The sequence below is a fragment of the Oncorhynchus masou genome, chromosome 15 (genome assembly GCF_036934945.1).
Source record: "Oncorhynchus masou masou isolate Uvic2021 chromosome 15, UVic_Omas_1.1, whole genome shotgun sequence".
Lineage (NCBI taxonomy): Eukaryota > Metazoa > Chordata > Actinopteri > Salmoniformes > Salmonidae > Oncorhynchus > Oncorhynchus masou.
In genome coordinates this window covers 65,887,984-65,906,822 of record NC_088226.1, presented here as the reverse complement: position 1 = coordinate 65,906,822, position 18,839 = coordinate 65,887,984, and the positions used below count along the sequence as shown (strand labels likewise).

At 40.8% G+C, this 18,839-nt stretch overlaps 1 protein-coding gene and 2 non-coding genes across 3 annotated transcripts; all 3 read right to left on the bottom strand.

The window, feature by feature from the left end:
- Positions 1–6,534: 6,534 nt before the first annotated feature.
- On the bottom strand, positions 6,535–10,558 carry LOC135556671 (pro-adrenomedullin-like). Its single transcript, XM_064990048.1, has 4 exons — positions 10,472–10,558; positions 9,897–10,012; positions 9,605–9,727; positions 6,535–9,472 (listed from the first exon to the last, which is right to left on the bottom strand). The coding sequence occupies exons 2-4, from the start codon at positions 9,998–10,000 to the stop codon at positions 9,217–9,219; spliced, it is 483 nt and encodes a 160-aa protein (XP_064846120.1). The 5' UTR covers positions 10,001–10,012; positions 10,472–10,558; the 3' UTR covers positions 6,535–9,216.
- Positions 10,559–16,938: 6,380 nt separating this feature from the next.
- Positions 16,939–17,154, bottom strand: LOC135556960 (small nucleolar RNA U3). The gene has a single exon (XR_010458090.1). It is a non-coding gene; the product is annotated as a small nucleolar RNA U3 (small nucleolar RNA).
- A 781-nt stretch (positions 17,155–17,935) lies between these two features.
- Positions 17,936–18,151, bottom strand: LOC135556957 (small nucleolar RNA U3). The gene has a single exon (XR_010458087.1). It is a non-coding gene; the product is annotated as a small nucleolar RNA U3 (small nucleolar RNA).
- Positions 18,152–18,839: the final 688 nt, after the last annotated feature.

Here is an 18,839-nt window from a genome sequence, read left to right as displayed (position 1 = left end):
CATACATTCACATAATTGAGTTACAACGTCTGGAACTTTAACTTAATTATTCCTTTGTTATGGAAAACATTGTTCTAAAAATATTAGGTGATAATATCACGAAGGAAATTCAGTTTCAGGCCAATACCTTGACTTATTTCTCCAGACAATATACCCCTTATCTCTAAATTTGATCTAGTATTATTTTGTGGGTCGAAAAACATGGATTATGTTACAATAGTGCTCCCCTACACAGCTACCATAGATGGTGTTATTTCCTTCAGTGCACTCTCAAGTAAAGTAAGCAGCCTTGTACGAGCTGTTTCTGTAGCACCCCTTGGACAGAACACAGAACGCTTGTTTTGCGCAGGGCCTTACCCCCAGTCTACCTATTTAATGCTAAGAGTCAAGCAGAAACGCAGAAGTCCTATTTTTACAGTCTTGCATGACTCGGCCAGGAATCAAACTCCAGATCTTGCAACCTCAGAGCATGTACTCAAAAAGCCACTTATTTGCTAACTAAAGTGCTTGTACGTGTACTTCCAAACTGATGTGCTAACTAGGTTTAAAAAATCCGAACTTCGTTCAAATACCATTTGACATAATTGCAAATACTTTAGCTGGGCTTGATTGAACTTGCCTAGCGCAATGGAATCGATAGAAAAGTGCCAAAAGTGCTAACCCTGCCCATCTGGGACACAAGGCAGGTTAAAGCGAACGCTAAAAGTATATCAATGGAGAATAAACTTTTTTTCCAGCAGGAACGTCATTTCATCCACGTTATTATTTTAAAGGCAAAGTAATTCCCGTTTGTGTTTTTACATTTTTTTCATTCCAGAATAAATTTAAAAAATCACAACATAATGGCATGTGATGACCATACTGTTCTGTGTCAATTGATCAACTATGCCGACTGACTAAAATCACAGTGTCTGTCACATGTCTCCATCGGAAAGTCACGGAATAAGATTTAAAGTACACAATGTTCTTCACCCCCCTTCCTGCTGCTCTCTTTTCCTTAGACCAAGTTCCAGGGTTAGGGAGTAATGGATTACATTTTGAAAGTAACCTACCCAACCCAGCCAAGTTCCAATTAAACTGGCAACAGTTTTGTTCGTACAGATGTTCTTATGTAAGAAATATGGACTCTTTTTTAAAGCTATATTAATAATCAATCAAAGCAGTAAATGCAAGCTGTCTCCAAGAGCTGATTGTTTAAAAAAAAAACATCAAACACTGTGTTGAAGGTCCCAAACAGTCATTCTGATTCCCATGTAAAATCCTTTTGAGTGACTAAAACATCAGGCAAAATATTTTTCACCGATAAAAATGTAAAACATTTGAGAAACATTTAATTTTTCTCTCATGTCAAACTGCCAGGAAGTCTGAAAACACAGTTTGCACTGCGATGCAGTGTCTTAGACCACTGTGCCACTCGGGAAGTTCCACCAAGTTTTTAATGCTTATCAATTGCCTTAAACAAAGTTTTAAATACTAAAATACTACACAGGACTCTTAAGAATTTCATTTAAATGTTAATTGTATTTTTTTGATCACACAAATAATGAGGAGATAAAGAAATAATGAAAGTAATACATTTGGGCCAGATAACGCTCACTGCAATCGGCCCGAACCCCAGGTACTACATCTGGGCCAGATAACTCACACCGGAATCAATCAAATCAATATCAAATCAAATGTATTTCTATAGCCCTTCGTACATCAGCTGATATCTCAAAGTGCTGTACAGAAACCCAGCCTAAAACCCCAGACAGCAAGCAATGCAGGTGTAGAAGCACGGTGGCTAGGAAAAAACTCCCTAGAAAGGCCAAAACCTAGGAAGAAACCTAGAGAGGAACCAGGCTATGATGGGTGGCCAGTCCTCTTCTGGCTGTGCCGGGTGGAGATTATAACAGAACATGGCCAAGATGTTCAAATGTTCATAAATGACCAGCATGGTCAAATAATAATAATCACAGTAGTTGTCGAGGATGCAGCAAGTCAGCACCTCAGGAGTAAATGTCAGTTGGCTTTTCATAGCCGATCATTAAGAGTATCTCTACCACTCCTGGGAAAGGTAGCACGTCCGGTGAACAGGTCAGGATTCCATAGCCGCAGGCAGAACAGTTGAAACTGGAGCAGCAGCACGGCCAGGTGGACTGGGGACAGCAAGGAGTCATCATGCCAGGTAGTCCTGAGGCATGGTCCTAGGGCTCAGGTCCTCCGAGAGAGAGAAAGAAAGAGAGAAAGAGATAATTAGAGAGAGCATACTTAAATTCACACAGGACACAGAATAGGGCAGGAGAAGTACTCCAGATATAACAAACTGACCCTAGCCCCCAACACAAAAACTACTGCAGCATAAATACTGGAGGCTGAGACAGGAGGGGTCAGGAGACACTGTGGCCCCATCCGATGATACCCCCAGACAGGGCCAAACAGGAAGCATATAACCCCACCCACTTTGCCAAAGCACAGCCCCCACACCACTAGAGGGATATCTTCAACCACCAACCTACCATCCTGAGACAAGGGCGAGTATAGCCCACAAATATCTCCACCACGGCACAATCCCCGCATCCTAGCCATTAGTAATACTGCAGAAGGCTGCCCAGACTCGGGCCACATGACATCGGCCGAGTCTGACTCTCAGCTGGGTGCCCCGACTCTCAGCCAGAATCGGCTCAGATCCACTGTGCTCGCTGGGTAAACTCTATGAATATAGGTCCATTGATTGTGCACAGTGATTAGTAGTGAGCTGGACAGTCAAGAAACTGTATGAATATAGTTCAGTCATCATTTCTACACAGTTTAGATTTTTTAAATTAATTTGAATGTATATTGAGTTTTTACTCAAATCCCCCGCTGGCCTGTTTGGACCTCCTCGCACGCCAATCCTGCAGGCCGCATGTTTTTTAAATCTTTTTTAATGAACCTTTATTTAACTAGGCAAGTCAGTTAAGAACAAATTCTTATTTACAATGACGGCCTACCTAAAGGCAAAAGGCCTCCTGCTGGGATGGGGGATGGCCTTAAAAATAAATAATAAATATAGGACAAAACACACATCATGACAAGAGAGACACTTCAACTCTACATAGAGAGAGACCTAAGACAACAACATAGCTTGGCAGCAACACATGAAGACACAGCATGGTAGCAACACAACACAACAACAAGATGGTAGCAACACATGGCAGCAGCCCAACATGGTAGCAGCACAAAACATGGTACAAAAAAATATAATAAACCCCCCCCCCCACAAAAAAGGAATTGAATAAATAAATAAAACATGGCACAAACATTATTGGGTACAGACAACAGCACAAAGGGCAAGAAGGTAGAGACAACAATACATCATGAAAAAGCAGCCACAACTGTCAGTAAGGGTGTCCATGATTGAGGTTGAGATAAAACTGTCCAGTTTGAGTGTTTGTTGCAGCTCATTCCAGTCGCTAGCTGCAGCGAACTGGAAAAAAAGGAGCGACCCAGGGATGTGTGTGCTTTGGGGACCTTTAACAGAATGACTGGCAGAACGGGTGTTGTATGTGGAGAATGAGGGTTGCAGTAGCTATCTCAGATAGGGGGGGAATTGTTTGACACCCCTGGTTTAGGTAGTCTTAGTCTTCCCAACCCGGTAGTCATTCTGAATGCAGGTCAGTAGGTCTGTAAACTATGAGTTTCAGGTCACTCTATTAGGGTAAAACTAGGCCCTCAAAATAAGGCCTTATCAAATACATATTCTATTGTGTTAAAGTAATTAATTTTATTGATAAGATACAGTATTCACTTAGGCTCTCACTAGGATTGCTATAGGACAAAAAAGGCTTTGCATCAGTTCTGCACTGTACTACTGCAGTTTAATTATTTGTGGCAATAGCTACATTTTCACATATCATTTTTATGTGAAGCTAAGCAACGTTATAATATCCATAAACCTAAAGTCATATAATTGTTCATTTGGTAGCATTGTCAATATTTTCAGCTTGAATATGAAGTCAAAACATGCAGGGCATTATTCTAATAAGCTCCGCCCCCGAAACAAAACCAATAAAAATACCCAGTGTTCTTTGCAATTGTTTATCAATTGTGTCTGCTCATTTAGCAGACACTCTTATCCAGAGTGACTAACAGTCAGTTCATTCAACTATACAACCACATCTCACAGTCATAGCAAGTCAAATCTTTTTTTTGTTACCGGATTTGGATGAAATCAGATCTAAGTAAAATGACCAAAATATAAAAATGACTGTTGCTTCTACATTGATAAAGTTTGATCATAAAGTTACTGATATCCTCTTCCATTTCAAACACTTGGATTCAGAAGTCGGGATTGTAAAAGGGTTTTTGGTGACATCGTAAAAATACTAATTTATTACACCAATGGTAGTGTCTTATTCTCTTGCCTAATTTAAATTAGTACTGTCTTGTAACCAACATTGCAGAAGGTGTTTTCACAGAGAGGCGTGGTTTACATAGCTAGGTAGCTAGTATTCTGGTGTCAAAATTTGACTGCAGCAAGTCAGAAAATATGATTAGAAGTTTCCCCTATTCAAATATGATTAGAAGTTTCCCCTATTCAAATATGATTAGAAGTTTCCCCTATTCATCCAAGGCAAAGATACATATATGTTTCCCCTTTCATTTGTCTAGTGTTATCTAGTAACCAGAGGTGTGAAAAGTACTCAATTGTCATACTTGAGTAAAAGTAAAGATACCTTTACTATTAAAAGACTCAAGAAAAAGTAATCCAGTAAAATACTACTTGAGTGTCAGATTTTAAATGTACTGAAGTGTAGAACTTGAGTAAAAGTAAATGCTCTACATCATATTTCTGACATTTAGCAAACCAGATGGCACAATTTCCTTTTTTATTACTTTTGTTGACAACCAGGCCCACACTCCAACACTCATAATTTACAAAGGAAACATGTTTGTTAAGTGAGTCCACCAAATCAAAGGCAGTATGGATGACCAGGGATGTTCTCTTGAGTGTGTGAATTGTACCTTCCTTTTTTTTTTACTGTACTGCTACGCATTCAAATTGTAACTAGTAGTTTTGGGTGTCAGGGAAAATGTATGGAGTAAATGTCAGGCTGTGTATGAAGGTGAAGTCAGGTGCAGGAGAGCAGAGTATGATTGAATAAAGCGCACTTTATTATAGTTCCATACCGGGAGCACAACAAAAACAAGCACCCTGAAAAAATGGAACAATAAAGTAAAGCGCTTAATGAACATCACTTGACATGAAAACAATTACACACAAAACATGATGGGAAACATAGGGTTAAATACAAGTAGATTGATTGGGGAAATGAAAACCAGGTGTGTATGAAAACAAGACTAAACAAATGGATATAAGAAAAATGGAGCGGCGATGGCTAGAGAACCGGTGACGTTGATCGCCAAACGTCGCCCGAAAAACTTCTGCGGAAGTCGTGACAGTAGAAAGTACATACTTTTCTTAGGAATGTAGTGAAGTAAAAGTACAAGTAGTCAAAAACATAAATAGTAAAGTACAGATAACCAAAAAAACTACTGAAATAGTACTTTAAAGTATTTTTACTTAAGTACTTTACACCACTGCAAAAAAAGCATGTGTGTTTAGTGAGTCCACCAGATCAGAGGCAGTAGGGATGACCAGGGATGTTTGGTTGATAGTTTAGTGAGCCCAGCAGATCAGAGGCAATAGGGATGACCAGGGATGGTTGGTTGATAAGTGTGTGAATTTCTATTTTCCTGTTCTGCTGAGCATTCAAAATGTAATAAGTACTTTTGGGTGTCAAAGACAATGTATGGAGTAAAAAGTACAATATTTTCTGAAAGGAATGTAGTGAAGTAAAAGTAAAAGTAGTAAAAAAATATACATAGTAAAGTAAAGTACAGATATCCCCCAAAAACAACTTAAGAAGTACTTTAAAGTAATTTTGGTCTTAAGAGAACGTGTTTCCACTACTCCAGAGTCCAATGGCGGAGAGCTTTACACCACTCCATCCAACGCTTGGCATTGCGCATGCTGATCTTTGGCTTGTTTGTGGCTGCTCGGCCACGGAAACCCATTTCATGAAGCTCCTAACGAACAGCTCTTGTGCTGACGTTGCTTCCAGAGGCAGTTTGGAAGTCAGTAGTGAGTGTTGCAGCCGAGGACCGACTATTTTTACGCGTTACCCGCTTCAGCACTCGGCAGTCCCGTTCTGTGAGCTTGTGTGGCTTACCGCTTCGCAGCTGGGCCGTTGTTGCTCCTAGAGGTTTCCACTTCACAATCACAGCACTTACAGTTGACCAGGGCAGCTCTAGAAGGACATAAATTTGACCAACTGACTTGTAGTAAATGTGGCATTCTATGACGGTGACAGGTTGAATGTAACTGAGCTCTTCAGTAAGGTCATTCTACTGCCATTGTTTGTCTATGGAGATTGCATGGCAATGTGCTAGATTGTATACACCTGTCAGCAATGGGTGTGGCTGAAAAGGCTAATCTACTAATTTGAAAGGGCGCCACATACTTTTGTGTATAAAAAACTCAGCAAAAAAATAAACATCCTCTCACTCTGTCAACTGCGTTTATTTTCATGTGTAAACATTTGTATGAACATAACAAGATTCAACAACTGAGACATAAACTGAACAAGTTCTACAGACATATGAGTAACAGTAATGGAATAATGTGTCCCTGAACAAAGGTGGGGTCAAAAGTAACAGTTAGTATCTGGTGTGGCCACCAGTTACATTAATTACTTGCAGCGAATCTCCTCCTCATGGACTACACCAGAATTGCCAGTTCTTGCTGTGAGATTTTACCCCACTCTTCCACCAAGGCACCTGCAAGTTCCCAGACATTTCTGGGGGGAATGGGGCAAGCCCTCACCCTCTGATCCAACAGGTCCCAGACATGCTCAGTGGGATTGAGATCCGGGCTCTTTGCTAGCCATGGCAGAACATTGACATTCCTGTCTTGCAGGAAATTAAGCACAGAACGAGCATTATGGTTGGTGGCATTGACATGCTGTGGAGGGTCATGTCAGGATGAGCCTGCAGGAAGGGTACCACATGAGGGAGAAGGATGTCTTCCTTGTAACGCAGTGTTGAGATTTCCTGCAATGACAACAAGGTCAGTCAGATGATGCTGTGACACACCACCCCCAGACCATGACGGACCCTCCACCTCCAAATCGATCCTGCTCCAGAGTACAGGCCTCGGTGTAATGCTCATTCCTTCGATGATAAATGCGAATCCGACCATCACCCCTGGTGAGACAAAACCGCGACACATTAGAGAAGAGCACTTTTTTGCCAGTCCTGTGTGGTCCAGCGATGGTGGGTTTGTGCCGGTGATGTGCCAGTGATGTCTGGTGCGGACCTGCATTACAACAGGCCTACAAGCCTTCAGTCCAGCCTCTCTCAGCCTATTGCGGACAGTCTGAGCACTGATGGAGGGATTGTGCATTCCTGGTGTAACTCAGACAGTTGTTGTTGCCATCCTGTACCTGTCCCGCAGGTGTGATGTTCAGATGTACCGATCCTGTGCAGGTGTTGTTACCTGGGGTCTGCCACTGCGAGGACGATCAACTGTCCGTCCTGTCTCCCTGTAGCTCTGTCTTAGCCGTCTCACAGTACAAACATTACAATTTATTGCCCTGGCCACATCTGCAGTCCTCGTGCCTCCTTGCAGCATGCCTAAGGCACGTTCACTCAGATGAGCAGGGACCCTGGACATCTTTCTTTTGGTGTTTTTCAGAGTCAGTAGAAAGGCCTCTTTAGTGTCCTAAGTTTTCATAACTGTGACATTAATTGCCTACCGTCTGCAAGTGTCTTAACAACCGTTCTACAGGTGCATGTTCATTTCTTGTTTATGGTTAATTGAACGAGCATGGGAAACAGTGTTTAAACCCTTTACAATGAAGATCTGTGAAGTTAATTGGATTTTTACAAATGATCTTTGACAGACAGGGACCTGAAAATGGGATCATTCTTTGTTTGCTGATTACAACCAATTTTCAGTGAACCCATTGAAGACCAACTACAGCCTCTTGGGCAAATCTAGTTTAAAATCGCTGACGTAAACCATATTACCTGGAACCACCATTTCAGTAATGGGTGAAAAAAAGTCCAAGTAACAGATTTGATTAGTTTAGACAAATGTATATTTGAGTAGCTTAAGATGAATTCAATCAATCAATGTACATGCAAAAACATAGATATTGAAACAAACAATTCTAAAAATAAATCATCCTGCAATAGAGCATGCTGGGAAATATGATAATGAAGGGTGTGGTTTTGTTTTAACACTGGTAATTAAGTTAACACTTACAGAGTGACTTTAACACCTGAATCAACACTAGAAATGTTACACTGTTATCAAGTGTTGATTTTTCAATTTTCTGTGTATATACATTGCACTTATCTCTATATACATAAACTCAAGTTCAAGTACATAATCCTTTATGAGTACACAATACATAATAAATTGACCAAATATTTCTGTTACAGTGTCTCTCAGCATCATTGATATTGTTTTGAACTGATATTGGTGGTATATGTGAAATTAGTCAGTCAAGAGCATGTTATATGTCCTCCTCTTCTCCTGCTAGGCTCCTGGCCCAGCTCTAGTCCCAGCCTAGTCCAAGGGTTAAGCTCTAGTCCCAGCCCCAGTCTAGTCTAGAGGTTAAGCTCTAGTCCCAGCCCCAGTCTAGTCCAAGGGTTAAGCTCTAGTCCCAGCCCCAGTCTCGTCCAAGGGTTAAGCTCTAGTCCCAGTCTGGTCTAGGGGTTAAGCTCTAGTCCCAGCCTAGTCTAAGGATTAACCTCTGGTCCCAGCCCCAATCTAGTCTAGAGGTTAAGCTCTAGTCCTAGTGCAGTGGTGTGGTTTGGAGCGACAGTGTTCAACCAAGCAACTCTTTCTATGCCGCCACAGGGGTGAGAGAATGTCTCCTGAGCTGGGAAAGAGACAGAAGCGTGTCAAGTTCCACAGAGAGTGCAGAAGTCACTGGAACACACACACACACACACCTTCTTGCGCCCCTCTATTTTCCATCCAGTGGCATGAAAATTGTTTCCTGCTCCATTGACCTTGTCCATCCTTTTCCCCATGCAGCAAAGGAATGCTCAGGAATAGGACCTCAGTAATATTTCAGCCAGCCCCAAACATAAAAAAGTGCTTGATATTCGCTAGATCGACACTCCTCTTCCGGTTCTCTGCCCGTCTCAAGTTTGTCTGAGAGGGATGGCCTGTAGGTGGAGTCATTTGCTGCACTCTCTGCTGCAGTTCAGTCTCACTCTGCCTGCTTGGAGACTTAGCTTTGTGTAGCGCTGTGGGAGTGACTGTGGCGACCTGCGGCGGCGACCGTAACCCTGTGAGCTGATCTTGTCCTCCGGGGCTCTGTTGACCTTTAACTTGTTGTTGAGGATGTGTAGCCGATGGACCAGGTCATGCAGGCTGCATGTTCCCAGAGAACAGCCTGGTCTTTTTACTGAGGTCACAATGGATCTTCTGGACCTGGAAGAGATAGAGATTTCTAAAGATTGACTGAAATGAACTTGACCAAAAACCATTCAAATGTGACCTTTTTATATTAGTAAAAAACTTAATTTTTTTTATACACCAGAGTGACCATTATTGAAATAACACCTGGAATGAAATACTGAGGGGTCTGTCTCCTCTCTCTGCCCTGGTCCACTGAGGATCCCTGAGTTCACTGCAGAGCTGCTTTGGAAATCGTATCTTGTGTGGCTCTGTAACCAGACTCTAAATCTACCACAGAAGAAGAAGAAGAAGAAGAAGAAGAAGAAAAGGCATAATGCAGAAATAACATACTTCCCCCAAGACACATCAAAGACAGAACACACATCCTATACAATAATCCTGTACACTCTATAGAATTAGACGGTGGCCACCGTTCGTCATTCGTCAATCAGGTTACCTCTTTTTCATGTTGGAGTTGAGGTCAACTTTGGTGCCTTTCACCAGCGGTAGAACTGTGGCTAGAACACACCCACAGATGATGGTTTGAAGATGCACTTTCATATTGGCTGGAGCCTGCGAATAAGAATGAAAAAACATGATTTATATTTAGATCGTCTCATCTACTTGTGAGAAAAGGTGAGAAGTGTCTCCTGGCTCCAAAAGTATACCTGGATTATACCATGCTTACATAAGATTGTCCAAAAAGCCGGTTATGTGAACTCTGACCCTCTTCAGTCCCTGGTCATTAATTTGCCCAATATAATATCTGGACAAAAACAGTTTTGAGTATTGGCTAATTTCTCTGTGCTCAGGAATACCATACATTCTACATGGATGAGAGTGACGAGTCATCTCCTGCAGTCTTCTTCTGTAATAACAATATAATAAGAAAATTGCACTGTAGCAGACAGACAGAAAACAAAGATAGCACTCCCTACATTCCTGCCTTGACTTCAGAGAAAAACAAAATGATCTGATACAAGTCAGAAAGAAAATATACATTCTCAAATTCAAATGGCAGATTTCACTTACCTCAGGCTCAAAACAATTCACTTCACTGGGAGGCTGCCAGTTGCATAGATCTCTCCAGTTACTCCTGGGCGGGTTCTTTTTCTGAGGCTGTAGTTACCTATTTGTCTGAGTGTACACAGTCAACGTGAGAGGCTTTATAGGGGTGGGTGGGAGGGACTTATACCTTATTGACTGTCAATGTGGGAGGGGCTTGTCTATGTGACAACTTTTATTGTACTCATCCTCTCCAACAGACTGTGAACCATGTAATGTAGCAAAGCTATTACAGAACAACAATAGAAACGTAACATGTAACAACATTCAATGATTCTACTGAGTAACAGTTCATTTAAGGAAATCAGTCAATTGAAATAAATTCCTTAGGCCCTAATCTATGGATTAGGATTCTTCGGTGAACAAAAATATAAACACAACATGTAAAGTATTGGTCCCATGTTTCATTAGCTGAAATAAAAGATCCCAGAAATGTTCCATATGCACAAAAATCTTATTTCTCTCAGATTTTGTCCACACATTTATTTACGTCGCTGTTAGTAAGCTTTTCTCCTTTGCCGAGATGATCCATTCACCTGACAGGAGTGGCGTATCAAGAAGCAGAGTTACAGGCTTTGGTTTTTCCATTTATGTTTTGGGGTTGGACTTTGGCATGTGTAGCCCATTAGCACGTAGGGTGCACCGGTTGGTGTCACCTCGTTAGCCAGAATGTGTTACACCTGTGCTGGTTGCGTCTCGTTAGAGGGAAGATTTCTCACCTGCGCTGCCCAGGTGCCATTTAGGAGTGGCTTGCCCAGTGACCCAGATGTTTTGCGAGATTGGGCGTGTCAATGCCTTTAGTTGGGGTGCCCTATTTGATTTCTAGAAAAACATTGTCAGATTTTGTTTTCTTTAAGTTCATTGTGGGTTTTTCTTTTGTTTGCCTCTTCTTTGGCAAATGTATTGGGTGTTCATGGTGAGTGTTTTTGGTTCCAGTTGTAGTTGCTAGTCAACATACACCCCCTAAAACCCCACCTGTTTGTTTTGGTTGTTGTCAGTGACTCTTTGTTCGTTCCCCCTTCTTGCTTGGGAATGTGACAATGGCATGATCATTACACAGGTGCACCTTGTGCTGGGGAAAACTAAAGGCCACTCTAAAACGGGCAGTTTTGTCAAACAACACAATGCCACAGGTGTCTGAAGTTGAGGGAGCATGCAATTGGTATGCTAACTCCAGGAACGTCAACCAGAGCTGTTGCCAGAGAAGTGAATGTTCATTTTTCTACCATACGCCACTTCCAACGTCATTTTAGAGAATTTGGCAGTGTGCTGTAAGCTTCTATTGGTCACAACCGCAGACCGCATGTATGGCGTTGCGTGGGTATGCGGTTTGCTGATGTCAACGTTGTGAACAGAGTGCCCCATGGTGGCGGTGGGGTTATGGTATGGGCAGTCATAAGCTACAGTTAACGAACACAATTGCATTTTATCAAAGATAATTTGAATGCATAAAATAACCGTGACGAGTTCCTGAGTCCTATTGTGAGGCCCATTTTGTTAAAGGTACAGTTTGTGACCAATAGAAGCATACAGTTGAAGTCGGAAGTTTAAATACACTCAGGTTGGAGTCATTAAAACTAATTTTTCAACCACTCCACAAATTTCTTGTTAAACTATAGTTTTGGCAAGTCGGTTGGGACATCTACTTTCTATTTTTTTTCTAACAATTGTTTACAGACAGATTATTTCACTTGTAACTCACTGTATTACAATTCCAGTGGGTCAGAAATGTACATACACTAAGTTGACTGTGCCTTTAAACAGCTTGGAAAATTCCATGTCATGGCTTTAGAAGCTTCTGATTGACATAATTTGAGTCAATTGGAGGTGTAAAAAAAGCCAGACTACAATTTGCAACTGTACATGGGGACATAGATTGTACTTTTTGGAGAAATGTCCTCTGGTCTGATGAAACAAAAATTGAACTGTTTGGCCATAATGACCATCATTATTGTTTGGAGGAAAAAGTGGGATGCTTGTTCTGGGGGTGCTTTGCTGCAGGAGGGACTGGTGCACTTCACAAAATAGATAGAATCATGAGGAAGAAAATTATGTGGATATATTGAAGCAACATCTCAAGACATCAGTCAGAAAGTTAAAGCTTGGTCGCAAATGGGTCTTCCAAATGGACAATGACCCCAAGCATACTTCCAAAGTTGTGGCAAAATGGCTTAAGGACAACAGGGGTCAAGGTATTGGAGTGGCCAGCACAAAGCCCTGACCTCAATCCTATAGAAAATTTGTGGGAAGAACTGAAAAAGCGTGATTGAGTAAGGATGCCTACAAACCTGACTCAGTTACAGCAGCTCTGTCAGGAGGAATGGGCCAAAATTCACCCAACTTATTGTGGGAAGCGTGCAGAAGTCTACCCGAAATGTTTGACCCAAGTTATACAATTTAAAGGCACTGCTACCAAATACTAATTTTCACCATAAGTGTAAAGACTTTACACTTATGGTGAAAAAAACTATTTTGGGGGTTAAGTGGGTTAACAGAGGGACATGTCAAAACGCTGAATTTTAACCACTTTAGTAAGTCTTTATTCATATTGAAAATCTGATTGATTGACTTCTCTATATGGTCTATAGTAAAGGGCACTTACTTTAATATAGCAGGCTTTTAAAATGACATATTGGTGCACAATTTCTCTTAAAATATCAAAAGGGATGCTAAAAAGCACTCATATTGACACCCAAATAAGTAACACTTTTTTTTACAGGCCACTCATTGTCGTCAGTTTTCACACAAAAAAAAACAGAATTGTACTGTTTCTGCCTTGTAATTTCTGTGTTACATGTGACAGAGCTCTGACTATAAGTTCATTGCCACTGAGTCAGGAAATGGATATGAGCCAGAGGGATAAGGCTTTAGTCTGACCCCAACTATTTACCCACCTACACATTCTCGCAGTATTCAAGGAATGTTCATTCAAGCTATTCCCAATACCAGTTTTTAGAACCAGATGTCAATTATAGGCCTATTTTAGGATTCAGCACAAACTTAAACTCATTACTGCTCAGCAAAAGTCATCGTAAGGCCGGATTTAATCTGATCGTGCTTTGTCTGCAATAGATTTTGTAAGGCAATGTTCACGAATTCTAAGAGACCACGTAAACAATAAACGCTGCATATTTCGGCTCAATCGGAAATCACCTTTCAATGGTTCATTATCCAAATCCAGTGGGACTAAATCCGGGCTAAACCATAAATTGTTTGGGATACCCAACTGATGATTGGCTCTCGGTTGCCGAAGCATGCTGTGATGGTCTCATTTTTTATTCACTGCAATTAAAAACATTGGTTTTGATTGCCAATCTGTGCTCATGCATAGAACACTCATGCGTAGCACACTCATACACAGAACACTCATACACAGAACACTCTTGCACAGAACACTCTCGCACAGAACACTCATGCACAGAAAACTCATACACAGAACACTCATGCACAGAACACTCATGCACAGAACACTCATGCACAGAACACTCATGCATAGAACATTTGAATAATTTTGTGATCCATCCCATTCTTATGAAGCAACCTCAGGTCTTAACAACCTGCCACATAGTTCATCTAATTAGTCAAAGACTAAATAGTCCAAAAATTAGTAATCTGAAGTCAAGCAATGTCTCAGAAATATATATTTTTATTTATATGTATACATTTTATTAGAATTAGCCCTAGTCTTGACATAATTTAAGATGTATTATGATTCAGAGTTAGTCAGACTTTTTCAGACAACACTCACCTGAACATGTCCAGAATTTAAAATAGGCAGTTCATTTTCTGTGGTTATGACAACGGCACGTTAAGTGTTATATTATGTACTGTGGATGTATTTTAAACAGGCGATAAGAAGCGGTGAACGTGCCAAATGAGATGCTTGGCCAGGCTGCACAGTTTCCACTAAATAAAAGTGATTTGAAACCAAATTGCATGCACTTCGTTTCTAAAATGTGGAGATGAAAGAAATTTAGAAAGAAATGCTATTGCTTATTTCAATAGGTTGTATTGTGCATGACAAATTCAATTTACTTAATCAATCAATCAATCAATCAAATGTATTTATAAAGACCTTTGTACATAAGCAGTTGTCACAAAGTGCTCCACAGTAACCCATCCCAGCATTATTCTGTTGAACAAGGCAACGTAAATTTAAGGCAAGCCAAAGTGTTCACTCGTAATTTGCCAAAAGTTGTTGAAAATATTTTAGTTGCATTTTGGTGGGCATACAGTACCAGTCAAAAGTTTGGACACACCTACTCATTAAAGGGCTTTTCTTTATTTTAACTATTTTCTACATTATAGAACAAGAGTGAAGACATCAAAACTCTGAAATAACACATATGGAATCATGTAATAACCAAAAAAGTGTTTGGCAAATCTAAATATATTTAATAGTAGCCACCCTTTGACTTGATGACAGCTTTGCACACTTGGCATTCTCTCAACCAGCTTCATAAGGCAGTCACCTGAAATGCATTTCAATTTACAAATGTACCTTGTTAAAAGTACATTTGTGGAATTTATTTCCTTCATAATGTGTTTGAGCCAATCAGTTGTGTTGTGACAAGGTAGGGTGGAACTTTGAAAGTTTCTTCAAGTGCAGTCGCAAAAACCATCAAACTGGCTCTCATGAGGACCATCACAGGAAAGGAAGACCCAGAGTTACCTCTGCTGCAGAGGATAAGTTCGTTAGAGTTACCAGCCTCAGATATTGCAGCCCAAATAAATGCTTCACACAGTTTAAGTAACAGACACATCTCAACTCTCAGCATCAACTGTTCAGATGAGACTGCGTGAATCAGGCCTTCATGGTTGATTTTCTGCAAAGAAACCACAACTAAATGACACCAGTAAGAATAAGAGACTTGCTTGGGCCAAGAAACACAAGCAATGGACGTTAGACCGGTGGAAGTATGTCCAATGTAAGATTTCTGGTTCCAACTGCCGTGTCTTTGTGAGACACAGAGTAGGTGATTCCCATTGTGAAGCATGGAGGTGGTGGTGTGGGGGTGCTTTGCTGGTGACACTGTATGTGAATTATTTATAATTCAAGGTACACTTAACCAGCATGGCTACCACATCATTTTGTAGCGATACACCATCCCATCTGCTTTGCGCTTAGTGGGACTATCATTTGCTTTTCAACAGGATAATGACCCACCACACCTCCAGGCTGTGTGAGGGCTATTTGATTAAGAAGGAGAGTGATGGAGTGCTGCATCAGGTGACCCGGCCTCCACAATCACCCGACCTCAACCCAATTGAGATGGTTTGGGATGAGTTGAACCGCAAAGTGAAGGAAAAGCAGCCAACAAGTGCTCAGCATATGAGGGAGCTCCTTCAATACTGTTGGAGAAGCACTCCAGGTGGAGCTGATGAGAGAATGCCAAATGTGCAACGCTGTCATCAAGTCAAAGGGTGGCTACTTTGAAGAATATAAAATCTAAAATACATTTTGATTGGTTTGGCACTTTAACCACATCCATGTCTTGGAAGGAATAGCCTAAATGTTCATCATGGATATCATCATGGATAGCAAAACCTAACAATTTAGAAACACATTTCTGAAGTAAATAACTGTAGAAGTGATCATAGAATGTATCATCTTGGTGGAGCAGCTGTTGTGATCAAGGTGGAGCGTCTTGAAAAGAGCATTTGCACCGCCGGTATGTGTTGCATTATCAGCATCAACAGTTGTTGCAATCAAATTATGTTAATTATGGAGAATTGCTAGGTTCCTCAATTGAGAAATATGGTCAACGATGCTGGTTGCCAACAGGTAAAATATGACCAAATGTTGGTGGACAGCCAAACATATTTCAAAGCCGGTTATTTTTGTTGAATTCTACCCCCGTTTAAACATTGTGTGTTTTAGCTATAGACGTATGGGTTGTACCATCAGATTCGTCTTTGTCTTCCGCATCCAGTGGTACCAAGAGTTAGTCTGTGTGATTAACAGGGGCTGAGATGGAGCTGTGTTTAAAATTAACAACAAAGGGGCTGAGATGGAGCTGTGTTTGTGAGACAAAGACGGATTGAGAAGGTGCCCAGGCCCGGGTCTTTTTTTTACAAAAACATCTGTAGAGTCAGAATTGTTTGAATTACAAACTACTAAAAGCTATCTATGAAAAGCTGAGACTCTATCGAACATGCCCATGTAACATGTGTTGCTCTATGACGCTCACAAGCTACATAAAAGTTGTTAGAAAGTACAAGGTTCTTCTACGTATGAAGGTCAAAGGTTGTCCTGAAAGGAAAATGTTAAAACACCTCATTTTGAAGCAAAATATAAGGGCTGGACATGGAGATCAACGAATGCCAGTAAACCGAAAAGAGTATTGCTGGTGTCTCAGGACTGAGTCAAGAGGTTTTACTTTCGATAAGGATTTGGGAGACATTTCAGTAGTTTTTTTTGGACATGGCTAACATCCACTCAGAACGTATTCCCTTCCTCCACGTTCATTGAAGAACAAGGAACAGTCATCAAAGGTGGAAGAAAAATGAGCAAAGTCATTTCTAGCCACCAGATTCATGCTCTGAACTGGAATATCTTGAATCGTCATCATGGATTGCGAGATCTACCACTTTAGACACACATTTCTCAAGTAACGCACTATAGAAATGATCCCTGAAAGTATAGTCTTGCTGTATAAGTTGTTGTGATCAAGGTGGAGCATCTTGAGAAGAGAATTTGCACCACCGGTTTGTGTTGCATTCTCAGCATCAACAGTTGTTGCAATCAAATTATGTTAATTATGGAGAATTGCTAGGTTCCACAATTGAGAAATATGGTCAACGATGCTGGTTGCCAACAGGTAAAATATGACCAAATGTTGGTGGACAGCCAAACATATTTCAAAGCCGGTTATTTTTGTTGAATTCTACCCCCGTTTAAACATTGTGTGTTTTAGCTATAGACGTATGGGTTGTACCATCAGATTCGTCTTTGTCTTCCGCATCCAGTAGTACCAAGAGTTAGTCTGTGTGATTAACAGGGGCTGAGATGGAGCTGTGTTTGTGAGACAAAGACGGATTCCGAAGGTGCCCAGGCCCGGGTCTTTTTTTTACAAAAACATCTGTAGAGCCAGAATGGTTTGAATTACAAACTACTAAAAGCTATCTATGAAAAGCTGAGACTCTATCGAACATGCCCATGTAACATGTGTTGCTCTATGACGCTCACAAGCTACATAAAAGTTGTTAGAAAGTACAAGGTTCTTCTACGTATGAAGGTCAAAGGTTGTCCTGAAAGGAAAATGTTAAAACACCTCATTTTGAAGCAAAATATAAGGGCTGGACATGGAGATCAACGAATGCCAGTAAACCGAAAAGAGTATTGCTGGTGTCTCAGGACTGAGTCAAGAGGTTTTACTTTCGATAAGGATTTGGGAGACATTTCAGTAGTTTTTTTGTACATGGCTAACATCCACTCAGAACATATTCCCTTCCTCCACGTTCATTGAAGAACAAGGAACAGTCATCAAAGGTGGAAGAAAAATGAGCAAAGTCATTTCTAGCCACCAGATTCATGCTCTGAACTGGAATATCTTGAATCGTCATCATGGATTGCGAGATCTACCACTTTAGACACACATTTCTCAAGTAACGCACTATAGAAATGATCCCTGAAAGTATAGTCTTGATGTATAAGTCGTTGTGATCAAGGTGGAGCATCTTGAAAAGAGAATTTGCACCACCGGTTTGTGTTGCATTCTCAGCATCAACAGTTGTTGCAATCAAATTATGTTAATTATGGAGAATTGCTAGGTTCCACAATTGAGAAATATGGTCAACGATGCTGGTTGCCAACAGGTAAAATATGACCAAATGTTGGTGGACAGCCAAACATATTTCAAAGCCGGTTATTTTTGTTGAATTCTACCCCCGTTTAAACATTGTGTGTTTTAGCTATAGATGTATGGGTTGTACCATCAGATTCGTCTTTGTCTTCCGCATCCAGTGGTACCAAGAGTTAGTCTGTGTGATTAACAGGGGCTGAGATGGAGCTGTGTTTGTGAGACAAAGACGGATTCCGAAGGTGCCCAGGCCCGGGTCTTTTTTTTACAAAAACATCTGTAGAGCCAGAATGGTTTGAATTACAAACTACTAAAAGCTATCTATGAAAAGCTGAGACTCTATCGAACATGCCCATGTAACATGTGTTGCTCTATGACGCTCACAAGCTACATAAAAGTTGTTAGAAAGTACAAGGTTCTTCTACGTATGAAGGTCAAAGGTTGTCCTGAAAGGAAAATGTTAAAACACCTCATTTTGAAGCAAAATATAAGGGCTGGACATGGAGATCAACGAATGCCAGTAAACCGAAAAG